At 38.9% G+C, this 16116-nt stretch overlaps 1 protein-coding gene across 2 annotated transcripts in view; it reads right to left on the reverse strand.

Moving 5' to 3' along the window:
* Positions 1–1002: 1002 nt before the first annotated feature.
* LOC144773514 (sialidase-3-like) overlaps positions 1003–16116 on the reverse strand; it is an 80382-nt gene continuing 65268 nt past the window's right edge. For both annotated transcript variants that reach the window (XM_078658572.1, XM_078658571.1), the window contains exon 3: positions 1003–6519. In XM_078658572.1, the coding sequence (XP_078514698.1) occupies positions 5554–6519 (966 nt within the window). In that variant the 3' untranslated portion in view covers positions 1003–5553. The remainder of the gene's footprint in view (positions 6520–16116) is intronic.

Below are 16116 nucleotides of genomic sequence, written 5' to 3' on the forward strand. Positions count from 1 at the left end.
TGCAGTAGTAAGCGCCTAGATTTGCAAAAGAGGAGTGTGTGTGACCCCAAAATAGGCTTTTCAATGTACGAATCCTATTTTAGCAATTAGGAAACTTTTATCGGCTCCTAATGCGAGATTCCAAATGGATACTGATTTGCACTTTGGAAAGGATATGTTGTAGGCATCATTTCCAAATTACGAACTGGTATCCTACGCATCAGTGGTTTGCAACCGGAATTCAGTCACAACCGTTGAAAAGTTACCATATCCCAAGTTGAGGTGGTAACTCTTTAGACCCCTTCCTCTTTGTGATTGTTGAAAAAAAGTCTCATTGAGAGCAGTCAGTGATGCTATTGACTACTGCCTACTCTCAAAGAAACTTTAAAAAAAAAAAAACTTTTTGTTAAAGCATTTCCGTTTTCTTTAAGTTAAATGGGCTGCTTTAGAAAAAGCTTCTTTATTTAAAGTCTAAGTGAGTGTCATAGTCTATGCTTTTATACACAGTGCTTATTAAAACTACCCTGAAACAGGAGATGACAGCAAGGGAGAGTACATGTGGCTGCGATGCCATAGGCTTGGCTAATCATTAGAAGCTTTGATAGGAATGTGCATTTAGTGGCAAGTAGCCCTAATTGAGCAGCCACATGGGGTCTGATGTGTGACTAGCCCCAATATCATCCAACCATCCGGGGGTATAGGCCCTACAGAGAGGAAACATGTACTTCAGGTCAACATTTACAGTGTGGTTGAGAGCCTGGAATGGTGTCTCCTCCCATACTGCACACCTGTACTGTAAGTGTGGGGCTCATCCATATTCCTGACAGAGAGGGATGATGGTTAGTGTTCGGTGGCCCAGTGGAGTTTATTGCAGGAACCCCTGGTGGGGGAAAGTCCTCCTAGGATGATCTCACATCAGGTTTTCCTGAACGGGAGTCCTTGTCAGGGCCAAAGGCAGCAAAACCACTGACAAAAAGGCAGTTTGTTTTCTCAGACAATAAGTAACTTCATAGTGTCAAGTCATTATTTATCTTACAATTTTATTCAACAAAATTGGAATACAGCAGTGTTAAGAGCAATAATTAAGACAAAGACTGTCACAAATATTCAAAGACAACTACATTTCCATTTAAGAAGATAACTTGGAAAGGTTCCAGAATTAGCAAAGTAATACATATGGGAATGGTATAACATCTAATTTGTTAATCCCACCAGACATTTCTTTTGTTTTAGGTCATCATTAGTCAATAAATGGAAGCACTCCATGTGCCCACTATTAAGACTTCACACCGTTTACTAAAAAGTCATCATCACCCAGAAACAACACTAGTGAAGTGAATGTTTACCACTGACATCGAGTGATAGGTTTAAACCCTGCAGTACTGACTTTCTTATTCATCCTTCTGAGGATGGTGGACCGCTAAGCTTGTAATATTGCAGAAAAGAGCATAGCCTTGGTCGTTGTGGATTTTCGTGACACAAACTTTACTACGAACTGGAGGGTTGAACTGAAATGGTACGCTATGCCAGAAATTCTAATGCTGCTGTTGGTCAGCAGAAAAGAAACCTTCAGCAAGACTCAATATTGAGAGTTCGGGAATGTTGAGGTCATGTGATTAAACACAATGATTGAGAACAACATATGCTCTAGAAGGTGAAGTCAGCAAATCTTCCACAGCATATTCTGTCATATTAAAGGAAAGCATTTGCTCCACTCCCACTTGATTGCTATCTGTAGCTTTTCAGACTGTATAGAGCAAACTGCTTTGGAAGTGCATGTTTGTACCACCAAACAGATGCTGTTTATGTATGCATATCTAAACAAGCACTGGCGAAACCAATAAGTCATACCTTGGCAAGCTGGACTGGTGTTTTTTTTTATACATTTTATTTTATTGCAAGACTATGCCTCAAAAATAAAATAAAAACATGCCGCTGCCTAACCATGGAAGCCAATGGTTGCAATAACATTTTAAGCAAAAAGAAATTGCACATCATTTTAGTTAAAAAAAAGCTCTACTGCTTCTTAGCGTACAGATGCAGTTAGAGCAGGTAAAAACACAAGGATGCCAAAAACACAAAAAGGATAAAGAAATGTAATTAAAAAAAATGGGTAAAGTAAAGGAATGGCTCACCTCGCCCGGTACTCAAATGCCTTCTTTTTAGACGGATGCAAGGCCTGACTCACTGTACCTGGCACTAGGCGTTTCCCTGGGAGGCTGGAGGGGGGCAGTTTTGTTACTGGGGGTGGTTTATCGCTGAGCAGGGGGGCACTGTGTTTTGCAAATTGTTATGGGTTTAAAAACACCAGCTTCAGAGTTCCTTTTATATCCAGCAGTATTCGAGCAAAAATAAAAATGTTAAGGTATCTTTGGTGATTAATGTTCTTGCTGGAGAAGGATTGGTGTTTTGTCTAGTGGCAGTTCTGACTCATCTGAAGTACCGCATAGGATTAATATGCGCTTCCAAAGAATGTGTACCATGCAGATCACTAAACTGTATTTAATGTGCATAGCTCAGCGGGTGTTTGCTTTTGTCATGGAGATCCTTTTGTTACTTGCAGTTCATGAGTTACAATCCTAATATAGCACAGTGAGCTATGAACTGCCATCAAAGAGCTGCACGATACAGGTTATAATGTAATGTTTTTGTTAGCCAAGCTTTCATTATCCTAATGTTGCTAAAAGGGGTTTGTTTGGGTAGAAATACATTATTATTAGTAAAGCCAACCCTAGCCACTGTGTTTTGAATACTGGATTTGTGCTTCTCCCGACCAAGCACAGGCCTATCAGTATGGTTGACATGGGATTCCTACACCATGTAACATTTCCTATAGACTGATTTACACACGTATGATTCATTGTCTCTCTATAATGTGTGTGTGTGCTGTAAAGTGCTGTGACAACCCTACACTGGTATGAGAGGTGCTATAAAAACAAATGAAATACATGTGAGAGAGGGGCTATAGAGAGATAAGGGGCACTGTCAGAGAGTGATAGTGAGGGAATCTGTGAAGGAGGTGGTCATGGGAGGGGGATGCTCCAAAAATATTCTTGCACTGGGGGGCCATCAGTGCTGAAGCTGTCCCTTTTGCGCCACTTATTGGAGGCCCTAACTGGCATTTCATTATGGCTGTGCTTAACAGGGAATATGTGCACTTTATTTAAATTGATGTTTCATTCTTGACATTTTTGTTGTGTTTCTGTAGGAATGTCTCTGGGTATCCTGGTGCACTGTAAGCCCATCATTTACTATGCTTTAAAATCTAATAAAATTGAATACATAATGAAATGTGTTGCAGAATGTACCATTTTTAAAATTTTTCTTGGGGAAGAGTCCACCAATCCCCCATGTAGTGGACAAGTTCGCTTGCTACGCTTACTCAATACGCACCGTGTACGGGGCTGGTCTGACAAAATTTGCCAAAGCTGCTTTGGGTTCTCAGTCCGGCCCTGGACGGATGTGCTCATGAATTGAAAAAATCCCATCACTCCCAGTGAAAAACAACCAGTCACTGAAGAGGGCTGTCCAGAAGATAAACGTGAATGGCAGTTGAACAGATCAATGGCTGAAGACTGCTGATCCAGTATATGCTTGTTTTTTATTTATTTATTTATGATTCGTTTTGATTACATCAGGGTGGTATGAAGGCCAAACCTCATAAAGTGCCAAACCTTATGAAGTGCATTTACTAGACATAGAGCACAGTCACTGCTGTTGAGGGCACGGCCACAAATATTTTATAAATCACTTTTTGATTGTCGGAGCAGAGTTGCCATCACAAAATATTGGTTTCCAGTCAGCGGCCCTAACCAGGCTGCTACTATCTGTACCAGTAGGACCCTTAGAAGACAAATTAGGAACAATAAATCAATATCAGAATGTGTAAGTGCCATGTAAGACAAAGCCAGGCTCTGCGTTCATTTTGCACTGCTTCCGGTTTTGTAGGAAAGAGAGATTTTCAGATATCTTTAGTAGTCCTGTTTGAGTTGTATTTCATCAGTCCTGTATTTTTCTTTGAGTTCTGGTACTTGTAATCAAGTATTTACTGTAGTAAGAACAAAACTACTCTCAACAGCAGATTATAAAAAAAAGAACATACTAGGAGACTTACAATCGATGCTTTGTTTGTTTAAAGTGGAAAATGTAAAATATTTAAAAATAGGAATCAGAAAATTAAAGGCTTGCAATGTGTTTAAAGCATTAGTTCCTAGCTTTAGAGCTTCAGATGTAAGCTAGCTGATGATCCGTGTTTTTTGCTCTGGCCTTATACTTGAATGTTTCTGTCATTAGTATGTGGGATGGGACTGTCACAATTCTTAATGGCTGCTGCCTTTTGTTTTGGTCTCAAAGCTAAACATGCATTGGCAAAGCAAATGGGTCTCACCTGCTGGCTTTGCAAATACGTTTTGCTGATGCTGTTCAGCCCTAGCAAAAAAAAGAAATAGCTATTGCCAGTTCTGTTCGGTATCAGCAAAAATAAAAAGCAGTTATAATAAGCCCAGCGTGATAATGTATATGCATGCATGAGTTATAGATCTTGCACATATATCAAGCATCATGGGTGTGCATATATGCATCATTTCAGTATGGTGGCCCCAGGGTGAAGACATACACATATATGTAATAATGCCATGGCGCTTTTTTTTCTATTTTTATTATTATTTTCAAGAAGGTGAAGTCCATTTTAGAGCAGAAAATAAAATAGAAAAGGAAAAGGTGTACAAAAGTATGTTAGCAGAAAGCAGTGGAGTTGTAAGATTTTCACCTGCCAGGCCCTCGCAAAGTGTAAAAATGGGATTTAAGGAGTGGACAGAGGACAAGAAATGCATATATATGCTGCTGCTGATGATGAGCAGCGGGCTAGGAGGAGTGGGGAGTCATGTGAGTGTGGAGCTTATAATTTAAAAAAATGGCAGAATAGGACGGGCTGGTGGTCAAGCAACACAGAGCGCACTGAAGGCGAGAGCCAGAAGGGGAAGTAGCACACTGGAGAGAGCAAGAAACAAATGCACTCCAGTGGAGAGTTAAAAGCAAAAGAAAAAGGTAGTTCCCTGGGAGTGATCAGTGGAAGGATACAAGTCATTGAATCACAAGAATGGTAAAGAAGCTCTGCTCTAGGTAGGAAAAAACACAAGAAGAGGAAGGAACACCATCGAATAAGAATAAAAAAAATAGATTCACATTAAAGTCAACCAATATTAAGCAATTGTGACCAAAAGCCCAGAGTAAGTATTAATATTGTACACAAAAGGTCTTTCAACAATATAGGTGAGGCCTAAAAAACGGATTGATTTGCATGTTTTTAACATGGAATTTTAAGCTTTCCTGTTCCAAAAGGTTTAATGAAGCTATTTTCACAACTATACTAGGTGAAGAGACCTGCTTTCGGCAGACCTTGAATATTGTAATGTATTTTCTTGGAACCTCCATTAATTTTATATTTTCTTTTTTTAAGTATTCACACTGGTGCAGCAATAATGGTTAATATTAAGGTATCTTAAATATTGTAGACCAGTGTTTATTTTCCAGTGCTGAAACTGATTGTCCAATTACAAATAATGTTTTTAAAGATTATTTCCGAAATTTTGCAAAAAAGCTTTTCTTTTTTTTAATATTCTCTAGCACATCCTGCACTGTAAATAGGCAGAAATCGATCCCTTCGTGCTCGGTTTTCTCCCCACATTCAAGCAAGATGGCGAATGTGTCAGTATCTTTGCAATGAGCCAAGTCGGAGTAGGCGCTTGGGCCTTTGTAAATTACCCAAGGCTTGGACCAGGATTTAGACTGCTCGGGAGATTTGTTTAAGTAAATCCCAAGGTCTGTGTGCCCTCTTTTTGAAGGGTGTGAGAATAAGAGCCAGTGCGCGGGGTCCTGCCCTAGGGTTTCTGTTCCCAGAAAGCTAAGGGTGCTGCCTTCACAACCGCTTCTCGTCTCACTTAGCTTTTTGCTCTTTTCTATACATTTGAATTCCCCCCCAACTTTAAAGCACATGGCTTCCACCCTTTTGTTGCCTGTGGTTCGTGCGTTGCAGTACAGCATACTCTTGCCATCCTCTCCCACAATTTCAGCTACCTCGCATTCCAAGGTTTCATACTTGCCTATGCCCATAGATGCCCGCCACGTCTGTCCTCGGTCCTCACTATAAAGGTAGAAAGACTTTGCTTTGGGGCAGCATGGAAATATACAGAGGCACATGCATTTGGCAACGTAGGCATACGCCGGTAGGATAAGTGCACCACTTTGCATTTGAATGCCATGTCCAGGCCCGACTGAAAATGTGGCCAGTTTCGGGAAGGTGTTCGTAACAGCTTCAGTCAGCTCTCTGCAGGGGCTCCAGGTAATGCCGCAGTCCTTGCTTTCAATGAAGCACAGTTTTGTCTGGTTGCCACAACACTTCTGATGGCCCTCAGACACACCCTCCTTTATGCAGTTGAAGAACAGGAACAGTACAGCATTTCTCTCCTCGAAGACTGGGCAAGGATTCATTGTTCGAAATCCTGAAATGGTGGCATTGTCTACTCGCAGGCAACCTTCCCACTGTAGAGTAAACAAATTGATATTATTAACTTGGGATCCACACACTGGCACATGTGCCTTCTCCTCCAATCAGTAGCACACACCATGAACTTCCGTATAATCTAAACACAAACCCAAGAAATCCAGCACAACCATAACCACACAAAATATTTGTTCAAAGCAAATGTTACTTCTCAACCATTATGAGAATATGACTACAGCAAGAATCTTTTGAAATGTGATGACCAAAAGAGTCACATTTTCCAACATGGGCCAAGAGAAAGGGCAGTGAAACTATAAAAGTATTTTAGAGAAAATTTGTTATATCTTATGGTTAATTATTATTTCTGTTTATTCATTATTTTGTTTTTACCATTCATGTATCTTTAACTATGCTGTATTGTTATTGCATCTTTCAATTGATAGAGCTTAGCAGTTTAGAATGTTGGGCTTGTACTAGCCAGTATGAGCTGTAGCTGATTAAAGAAACACTCTGCCTGGATCTGAGTGCTGCACTTGTTTAAGAATAAAATGTATTCTTATTTACAATACCTTCTCAACTCTTCATTGAATGCAACATAAATTTGGCGACGAGGTGGTCAAGTCAGCACTCTCTGGACCCATCGCTTTTGGCTTGAAGAAGATCCTACCTGCAGACCTACAGTGTTTCATATCTACTTATGAAAATTCTACTCATCTTTAAGAAGATTATATTCCTCAATTCGAGATAAGTGACTTTGATAAATATATATGAACTATCTACAGCTTTACTTTGAACATTTTCACAAACTTTTAAATATTTTCTGCGTTTTGAATTATACTCTACTGGGAGTTTTATTATTTAATTCGATGCAGGCTCGTAGCGTTTAATCCTCAACTTGAGCTTTCTTTTATTTATTTATTTCACCTCAAGCTCTATATTTATGGATTAATATTTCACTACTGGGAGCTTCGCTGCATTTATTAAATTGTTTTCATGCTCTTTGAACACTGCCAACTATTGACACTTTGCCCTGAAGATTTCTGCCTTGGTTTCATTAAATCGTTTTTTTTTTAATGCTCTTTGAATACTGCCAACTATTGACACTTTGCCCTGACTTCACAGCCTAAATCGAGTGATTTACAAGATTGGATGTCATCTCTTTTGGATTTCATCTTTTAACATTCATTATTTACATTGCATCTTTTAAAAATTACCTCGAGTCAACCTTTCGATTCTTAGTGACATCAGCTGTGACGGAGACATCAACCGGCATTGTTTAACACAGCAGAAATCTACACAGAACTTCCTCAAGCTTGAAAACGCTGTCATTGACTTTGTTTGTACCAACAACTCCTCCGTAGCTCTGTGACGTTGCACGTTTTCACGTCTTTTCTCATTTCTTCAGCCATCTTCTGCCAAATTGCCGAATTGCCGTTTTCTTCATTCGGCACTGGAGTTTATGCGTGTTTACTGACATCAGTGACACGCACACTTTTACATTAAGGTCTAGTTTATTATATTTCATGAACTGCCGTTTTTCTTCATTCTGCGCTAGAGTTTATGCGTGTTTATCGATATCAGTGACACGCACACTTTTACATGAAGGTCCAGTGTATTCTCTATTTTAATTTTGCGTGTTTACTGACACAACATCAGTGCCACGCACACTTTTACATTAAAGTTAATCATTTTCTCCATACTTGTCATTAGAGTCACACAGGTAGTGATTAATTTAATTCACTTATTCAGGGTAATTTTGCCTTTTATACATTTTACATTTACATTCATTTTACGATATTCTGAAGAGTTATTACTTATTTACCTCATTTACTTTATTTATTTATTTCATTATGGCCTTGTAAACTGCAGTTCTTCCTTCACCTTTTCTCCCTGAGCCTGGCACTCCTAAAATTAAATGGGCTCAATGGTTTAAAGCATTTAATAGCTATATTATAGCCATTGACGGTGTAAAATTTCCTCCCATGTCTGTGTGCCACATGGCACACATGCCTGTATTTGGGGTGCTAGAGGGTGTCAAAGTGACACCCCCTGCACCCTTGCTGAAATCGGTATTTACCGATTCTGTAAATACCGATTCGGTAATGCCCATTGATTCCTATGGGCTTCAATGCCCATAGGAATCAATGGGCATTACCGAATCGGTATTTACAGAATCGGTAAATACCGAATCTTAACGATTCGGTATTTACCGAATCTGAAATACCTACATCTCCCTCCCTCTATTTTACCACTTCTTAAATACCGATTCGGTATGATTCGGTATTTAAGAGGTGGTAAAATAAAATTACCTACATCTGGCCCTTAGTATTAACCCAGTTAAGCCTACTATTTCTGAGTCAATAAACAAAGTGTCTTAACACTTTACTCAGGTTCCTCATAAAGATAAAACTTTCAACAAAAATGAGACAAAGAAGGCTGAAAGATCTTTTCAGTGTTTCAGGTGTGGTTCGAAAACACATCTTGCTAACTCTCCTTCTTGCCCGGCTTTAAAAAACAATGTACCATTTGTAAGAAAATTGGACATCTTGCTTCTGCTTGCAAATCTAAGTTTAAAACGATGGATCTTGAAATGGATAATTTAAATGAGGTGGGCATTGTTAAGCATAATGAATCCATTAAGAAAATATTATTATTATCCATTGATATGGTTGATTCTCTTCAAGACTCCAACAGTGGTGATCCCGTATGTGATATGAAACTAGGAGAAATTCCTGTCAAAGTAACAGTTGACTCGGGTTCCCCTGTCACCATCCTATCTGATATATTTTTCTTTAAAGAATGGAAAAATGTTTATTTGTTACCCCCTGACATTCGCACAGTAGCCTTTAATGGACAGGAGATTGTCATGATGGGTTATTTTAATGATAGTCTTACCTTTGAAGATAGGGTCATTGAATCTAAAATATACATAGCAAATAAGGGTTATAATATCCTTGGTTGGAAGGATCAAGAGAAGTTTGGCATGGTATTAAGACCTGGCACTGATAATCCAATTTCTCTTGATCGTTCCAAAAATGTGAGTTCTGTGATCTCAGATGTTTTGTCATTAGAAGCTGTGATTGATAAACATCGTGATGTCTTCTCTGATACTTTAGGTTCAGTCAAAGGCTTTGAACATAAAATAATTTTGAAACCGGATGCCTTTCCTACTATTCACAAAGTTAGACATGTTCCTCTCAGTATTAGAGACAAGTTAAGAGAACATCTTGATCAATTATGCAATGATGGAGTTATTGAGCAAATTGATTCTTCACTCTGTATTTCTCCCATTGTAGTCGCTCTTAAAAAGAATTGTGATGAGCTCAGACTGTGTATTGAGCTGAGATCATTGAATAAGAATATTCAAATTGATTGTTTTCCCTCACCCCGCATCCAGGACATGTTGGCTCAGTTAAAGGGAACGAGGATTTTTTCCACCATAGATTTAAGAGCCGCATACCACCAAATTGAATTGCATGAGGACTCCAGAGACCTGACTGCATTTAATACGCCATTTGGTGCTTTCAGATTTCTGAGGTTGCCATTTGGCCTAGCCTCTGCGGCTTCTGTTTTTCAGAAGTTAATGTACCAATTGTTTGGAGATGTTAAAGACGTCTTGGCTTATCAGGATGACATTTTAATTTCTACCAATTCAGTACAGGAACATCTTACCAAACTAGATCAGGTTTTAGGCATATTACACAAATATGGTATGACGGTAAAGAAGCAAAAATGTAAATTCCTACTAGATCAGGTTGAATACTTAGGTCATGTCATTTCTCAAAGAGCTATTAATCCCAAACAGGATTTGTTAAAGGCTATTCGGGAATGTGCTAGACCTGCTAATAAAGATCAATTGAGGTCTTTCTTGGGGTTGAGCGAATTCTATTCAAGGTTTGTTCAAAATTTTGCACTGATTAGTGAACCTCTAAGATTGTTAACTAGGAACAAGGTTAAATTTATGTGGGGCAATGAACAAACTTTGGCTTTTGAGAAACTCAAAAATGTGATAATTAGTGCTCCAGCTCTCAAACCATTTAATCAAAATGAATCTTCGTATATTACGGTTGATGCTAGTAATTGTGGATTAGGAGCTGTCCTCAGTCAGATGGTTGACGGAAACGAAAATATCATTGCATTTGCATCACGTCAACTCTCTTCTTCTGAAAAGAACTATAGCACTATAGAAAAAGAGGCCCTAGCTTGTGTGTGGGGTGTTAAGCATTTTTCCACCTATGTTTGGGGTAAAGAATTTACTTTGATTTCGGATCATAAGCCCCTAATTTTTATGTGGAATGATAAGGGGACAAGAAATGCTAGTCCCAGACTGGTTCGCTTGTTTTCTAAACTTTATGATTTTAATTTTGTCATGAGGCACATACCAGGAGGTCAAAATTTTAAAGCAGATTTTTTATCCAGGTGTCCCTTACAGGAATCGGCACTTGATTCTGTGTTAGATGATAAAGAAGTTGTAATCAGTCTGGTTGAGGGTTAAAGCTTTATGGAGAATGTTGTTTCTCAATCTGATTGGGTGGAAGCTTCAGCAGAAGACCCTTCTCAAGAAATTCTTAGACGATTTATATCTGTGGGATGGCCAAGGGAGAATCAACTTGATAAAAATGTACTTCCTTTTTCTAAAATAAAGGATGAATTGAGTCTTGAAGACAATTTCATTTTAAGAGGTTCTCTACTCATTCCTCCAAACTCAGTCAGAGATAAAATTATTGCACTAGCTCATAAAGGTCATGGGGGAATCACTAGCACAAAGAAAAGATTGAGGCTACACTACTGGTGGCCTGGTATGGACATTCGTGTGGAGACTTTATTAAACAATTGTATTGAATGTTCCCATGCTGAGAAATCTCTTCGCACATACAATTCTCCATTATCTCCAGTTGACTTTCCAAAGAATCCTTGGGAAAAGTTAGGAATTGACTTTTTGGGTCCTGTGTGTGGCTTGAATCAAGGTTTCAGATTTATTTTGACCATTGTTGATTACCATTCCAAATGGGTGTCTTTCAAATTCATGAAGGATCCTAATACTGAAAATGTAGTCAAATGTTTGAAGAAACTGTTCAGATCAGAAGAGGTTCCTGTTTATCTGGTTTCAGATAATGGCGTACAATTTGTTTCATATGTTAGGAGAGATTTTTTGGGTACTCTTGGTATAAAACATTTAACTACAGCCCTTTACAGCCCACAGGGAAATGGTTTAGTAGAAAGAGTAAACCGTGTAGTAAAAGATTCTGTCCAGTTGGCTATTTCTTCGGGTCTGTCAGTACAAGAAGTTGTTAGTGACAGAATTTGGTCATACAATAATACTCCACACTCTACAACTGGAGTTACCCCTTTTGCCATGTTGAGAGGGAGAGAGTCATTTAATGAACTTTCCCCAGAATGGGTTGTGAGAAACTCATTTTGACAGAAGTGGATTTGGAGTTAGTTAAAATGAATGTGAAGAATTCTCAAATTAAGTCTAAAGCTAGATAAGAAACATTCTGTCATGGTTGAAGGTAGAAAATGGTGGAGCAACAAAAATGTTGCTAGAGTAGACAAGTCTGTGGAAATGAACTCTAAGAAACATTCTATTCAGTCCTTTCATTGTCCATCTAATCTTATGTCAGGTTAATCTTCTAATGTAAGCGATTTATCTGTGTATAATGATTTTTACCAATTTTCTCTTGGTGGTGGACATACTCATGATGTTGGGCATAAAGCTTCACATAATATTGAATCAGGTTCTGATGTGCACACTGGAAATGATTCTGTATCAGTTTCAGATACACAATTGGCGAATGATGTCATTTCTCCTCCAGATGTATGCAGTTCTTCTGTTAGGTCTAGCACTAGGTTGAAGGTTACACCTAAATATTTGGAGGATTATGTCACTTAAAATTTTTAGATATTGTAAGGTGAGGAGGTGTGTTATATCTTATGGTTAATTATTATTTCTGTTTATTCATTATTTTGTTTTTACCATTCATGTATCTTTAACTATGCTGTATTGTTATTGCATCTTTCAATTGATAGAGCTTAGCAGTTTAGAATGTTGGGCTTGTACTAGCCAGTATGAGCTGTAGCTGATTGAAGAAACACTCTGCCTGGATCTGAGTGCTGCACTTGTTTAAGAATAAAATGTATTCTTATTTAGAATACCTTCTCAACTCTTCATTGAATGCAACATAAATTGTCTCTATATTTATACTAAAGGTGCTACGAGAATTAGCACTAATTGCCAGATCTGAACCTGGTTCCCTTATTATGACAGACTAGATATGCATGCTCACATTGTTCTGGGGTGCGTATATCAGCCTTTAGGTTTCATGGTTAGTTCTGAGGCTGGAGAGGGGGCTCATCCGTCTATGAAGGAGGAGGTGGCTTCCCTAGTCTTGGATGAAATGTAAGGCTTCTTTACTTAAGTGGTTTTCAATGCTCCATTTTGGTGCTTAGGGACAAATAATATAATAGTTTAGAAAATGTCCATAAACATTATTATAATAATTACATTAATAATGCTTATAACTTGGGCAAAGCACTAGGTGTTATTCAAATAATTTCAGAATTGTATACCATACACTCATGCTTTTACCTTTGATTTCCTTCCTTGTGTATATGGAGTGTATTATATGCACCAGGTGACAAGTGGTAAGTTTAAAATCTATATCTGGAACAACTCAGAGGCATATTGGACATCCTGATGGTTGAACTGTTTTAACCGCCGACACCAGAACCCTACCAACATTCGGCTTCTGCCTCACGTGGACACACGGAGCTAATATGCCTATGTTTTAGGCCATAATATTGTCTTTCAAAATGATAAGTCTCAACATAATCCAACATTTTACATATTTTTCTGCTTAGAAGGGAAGACACTTTAGTTACAAACTTCCATACATAAACATATTTTTTTGTGTTTCATGAATACCAGAATATCACCATGGAAGGCCTTTACAATCCTTGCCGTGGCCAAGGAGAAGATTGCCTTCTAGGATACTACGTTGGCAAAGGTTAGCCCACGAGACAATCTGCTAAACTGAAATCACTTATGAGAGCAATGAAGAGTGCAAGAAATTCTTGAACAGAAGCACTGTCCAACATACAAGAATAAACTATTTATGCACAACAGTTATAACAGATATCAAACCCATCAAATCAATACATAAACAAATGCTGGCATCCCTCGTCTTTGCTAAAATCACACGCGAGAACATCTGAGTCGATGCCATTAATTCCTTGACTCCTAATGTTTCAAGATTTTTCGCATTACATTTATGGGTAGAAAATGTTAGTATTTTTATTAACAGTATGACACAGTCAAATGTCTTTGTGTGACACTGTATACCAATTGACATTCAGAGAGACAATATGTAGAAGACATTTTGCTGAATATTTATTACATCATGATACATAAATGCATCCTTCATAGCTCTGTAAACAGAACTAGATATCACTTCAAATATCCCAACTTAAATCTCCCATTACTTTCGAGCCCAACACCCCACTCAGCATTTGTCCTCATAGGCCTATACTGGCTTTTTTTATTTTAGTTTGCTATTGGACTCGAGCCATCCCAAGATTAGATGGTCTATAAAAGTCCCAGCGCTCTCAGTTTTGGAAGGAAATGTCTTACTAAAGTTATGGATGTGAAGTAGACAGTCTGCTATACATGCAGCACTGACACTGCTTCCTCCCCACACCTCCAACACTGATTAAAGGAACTCAAGTATGTGTGTTGTAATCTGTTGGGGTGTCATGTACCATCTCATCCTGATGTTGTATCCCGTTAACTAGTTTGAAGGCTCCTGAAGTATCTAGGCAAGGTTTTCCAGCTCTACTACCAATGAGCCTCAGAGATTTAGTTTCCCATTGTGTTTGGTATTTCCGTTTTTAATGGTCCCTAACAGTGTTGAATATATTATTGAGAGGAGTCCCTTTGTGGTTTCAAACTTGCTCAGTAATTTTTTAAGTGAGGCAAGTTTCCTAGTGGTCCTTATTCTATTTACTGTCTACATTACAGGTATCAGAGATAGCACATGGGAATGGATCAAACACTTCCTACAAGATAGATCCTTGCAAGTTCTGCAACTGCCCTTTAAGTCTGAGATCTGCCCTCTGTCACAAAGGGTGCCACAGAGTTCTGCCTTAGGCTAATGGTATTTAATGTGTATATGCGCCCACTAGCAGACATTGTACTGAAACATGGGGTGAAGATGGTGTCACATGCTGATGACACTTGGCTGAACATCACATTGGAGCAGAAGGAGACAGAGGCTGTGCCTAAATTCAAAGCCAGCTTAATTGACTTGGTAAATTGAATGAATTTCAGTTGCCTCCAATTAAATGCAGGCAAAACTGATATCATGGTATTTGGTAAACAGCCTTCCATCTGGTCTCATAGCTGGTGGCTGAAAGAACTAGAGCCAACCCCGATTTCCAAACCGAAGATGACACATTTGGGAGTCTAGTTTGACAATTCCCGATCTTTTACAGAACAGATATCAGCTTTGGCTGGCATGTGTTTTGGCCTTATAAGAATGCTACGAAAAATTCTAGATTTTCTACTTCTAGATGCTAAAAAGACCATTATGGAGTCCCTGATTACATCTCGATTGGATTACTGCAACATCTTTTACCTATGGGTCACTAATAGTAATATGAGAATGCTGCAGAAAGTCCAGAATGCAGCTGCCCGGATGATATTGAACATCCCACGGTGAACCTCGGTGGGAGCGGCCCTGAGGGAATTACATTGGCTACTAGTGCTGTACAGAGTTACTTTTACAGCTCTTTGTTTCTGCCATAGGATTCTGAATGAGAAAGGACCTAGCTATATTTGCCCCTTACTCACCCCTTACAGACCCATCTGGAATCTTAGGTCCGTGGGCACTGCTAAGTTGACACTGCCAAAAATTCAAAAGGCACATTTAGGAGGCAGATCATTTAGCTTTTTAGCAGCTAAAGCCTGGAATCAACTGCCGTTGGAGCTTAGGGTGCAACCCTCGGAAGTGCGGTTTCGTAGAAAACTTAAAACATGGTTCTTTCTGTCACCTTCGGGGGACTGGTGCTAATCTCTGCTGTTTTTGGATAGGGCTTCCCCGTTAAGGACTGGGATGTCTTAGCGCGGGGACACTCCTTCTGGAGTAACTAAGCACTTTATAAGCTTTAATCTAATCCAATTACTGAGAGCCTAAATTAGTCATATCGATGTCTGTCTTACTCTGTGACCTTAAAAGTGTTCTTACATTCTGTAAAAGATTTAACATCTAACATCCCCTGAAAACATGTCTCTAATTGTAAGGCTTTTTCCCATTTCTCAAACCCATTTTACTGCAACAGTGGTGAGAAGTGTGGATTTAAGGGTACAGGAGGACAGTGAGAGGTGATGGTGGTAAGTCCTTCCCTGATTGCTAAATTGTCCCATATTTCGAGCGGGGATCTGGTTATCTCAGAAATATAGAGATTCTGGGGCCAAGGAGAATCCCATAAGAGTCGCCCTGCTCGGGATCTCTCCAGACAAGGTTTCTCTGATTCTCTAACCAGCCTTCTCCTGTGGCCATTGCTACCTTTTTTTGCTCTTCTGGCCTTACCGTTTGCACAGATTAATGATAGCATTATTTTTTGTAGGGAGTTACTTT

Source organism: Lissotriton helveticus, chromosome 8, assembly GCF_964261635.1.
Source record: "Lissotriton helveticus chromosome 8, aLisHel1.1, whole genome shotgun sequence".
Classification (NCBI taxonomy): Eukaryota; Metazoa; Chordata; class Amphibia; order Caudata; family Salamandridae; genus Lissotriton; species Lissotriton helveticus.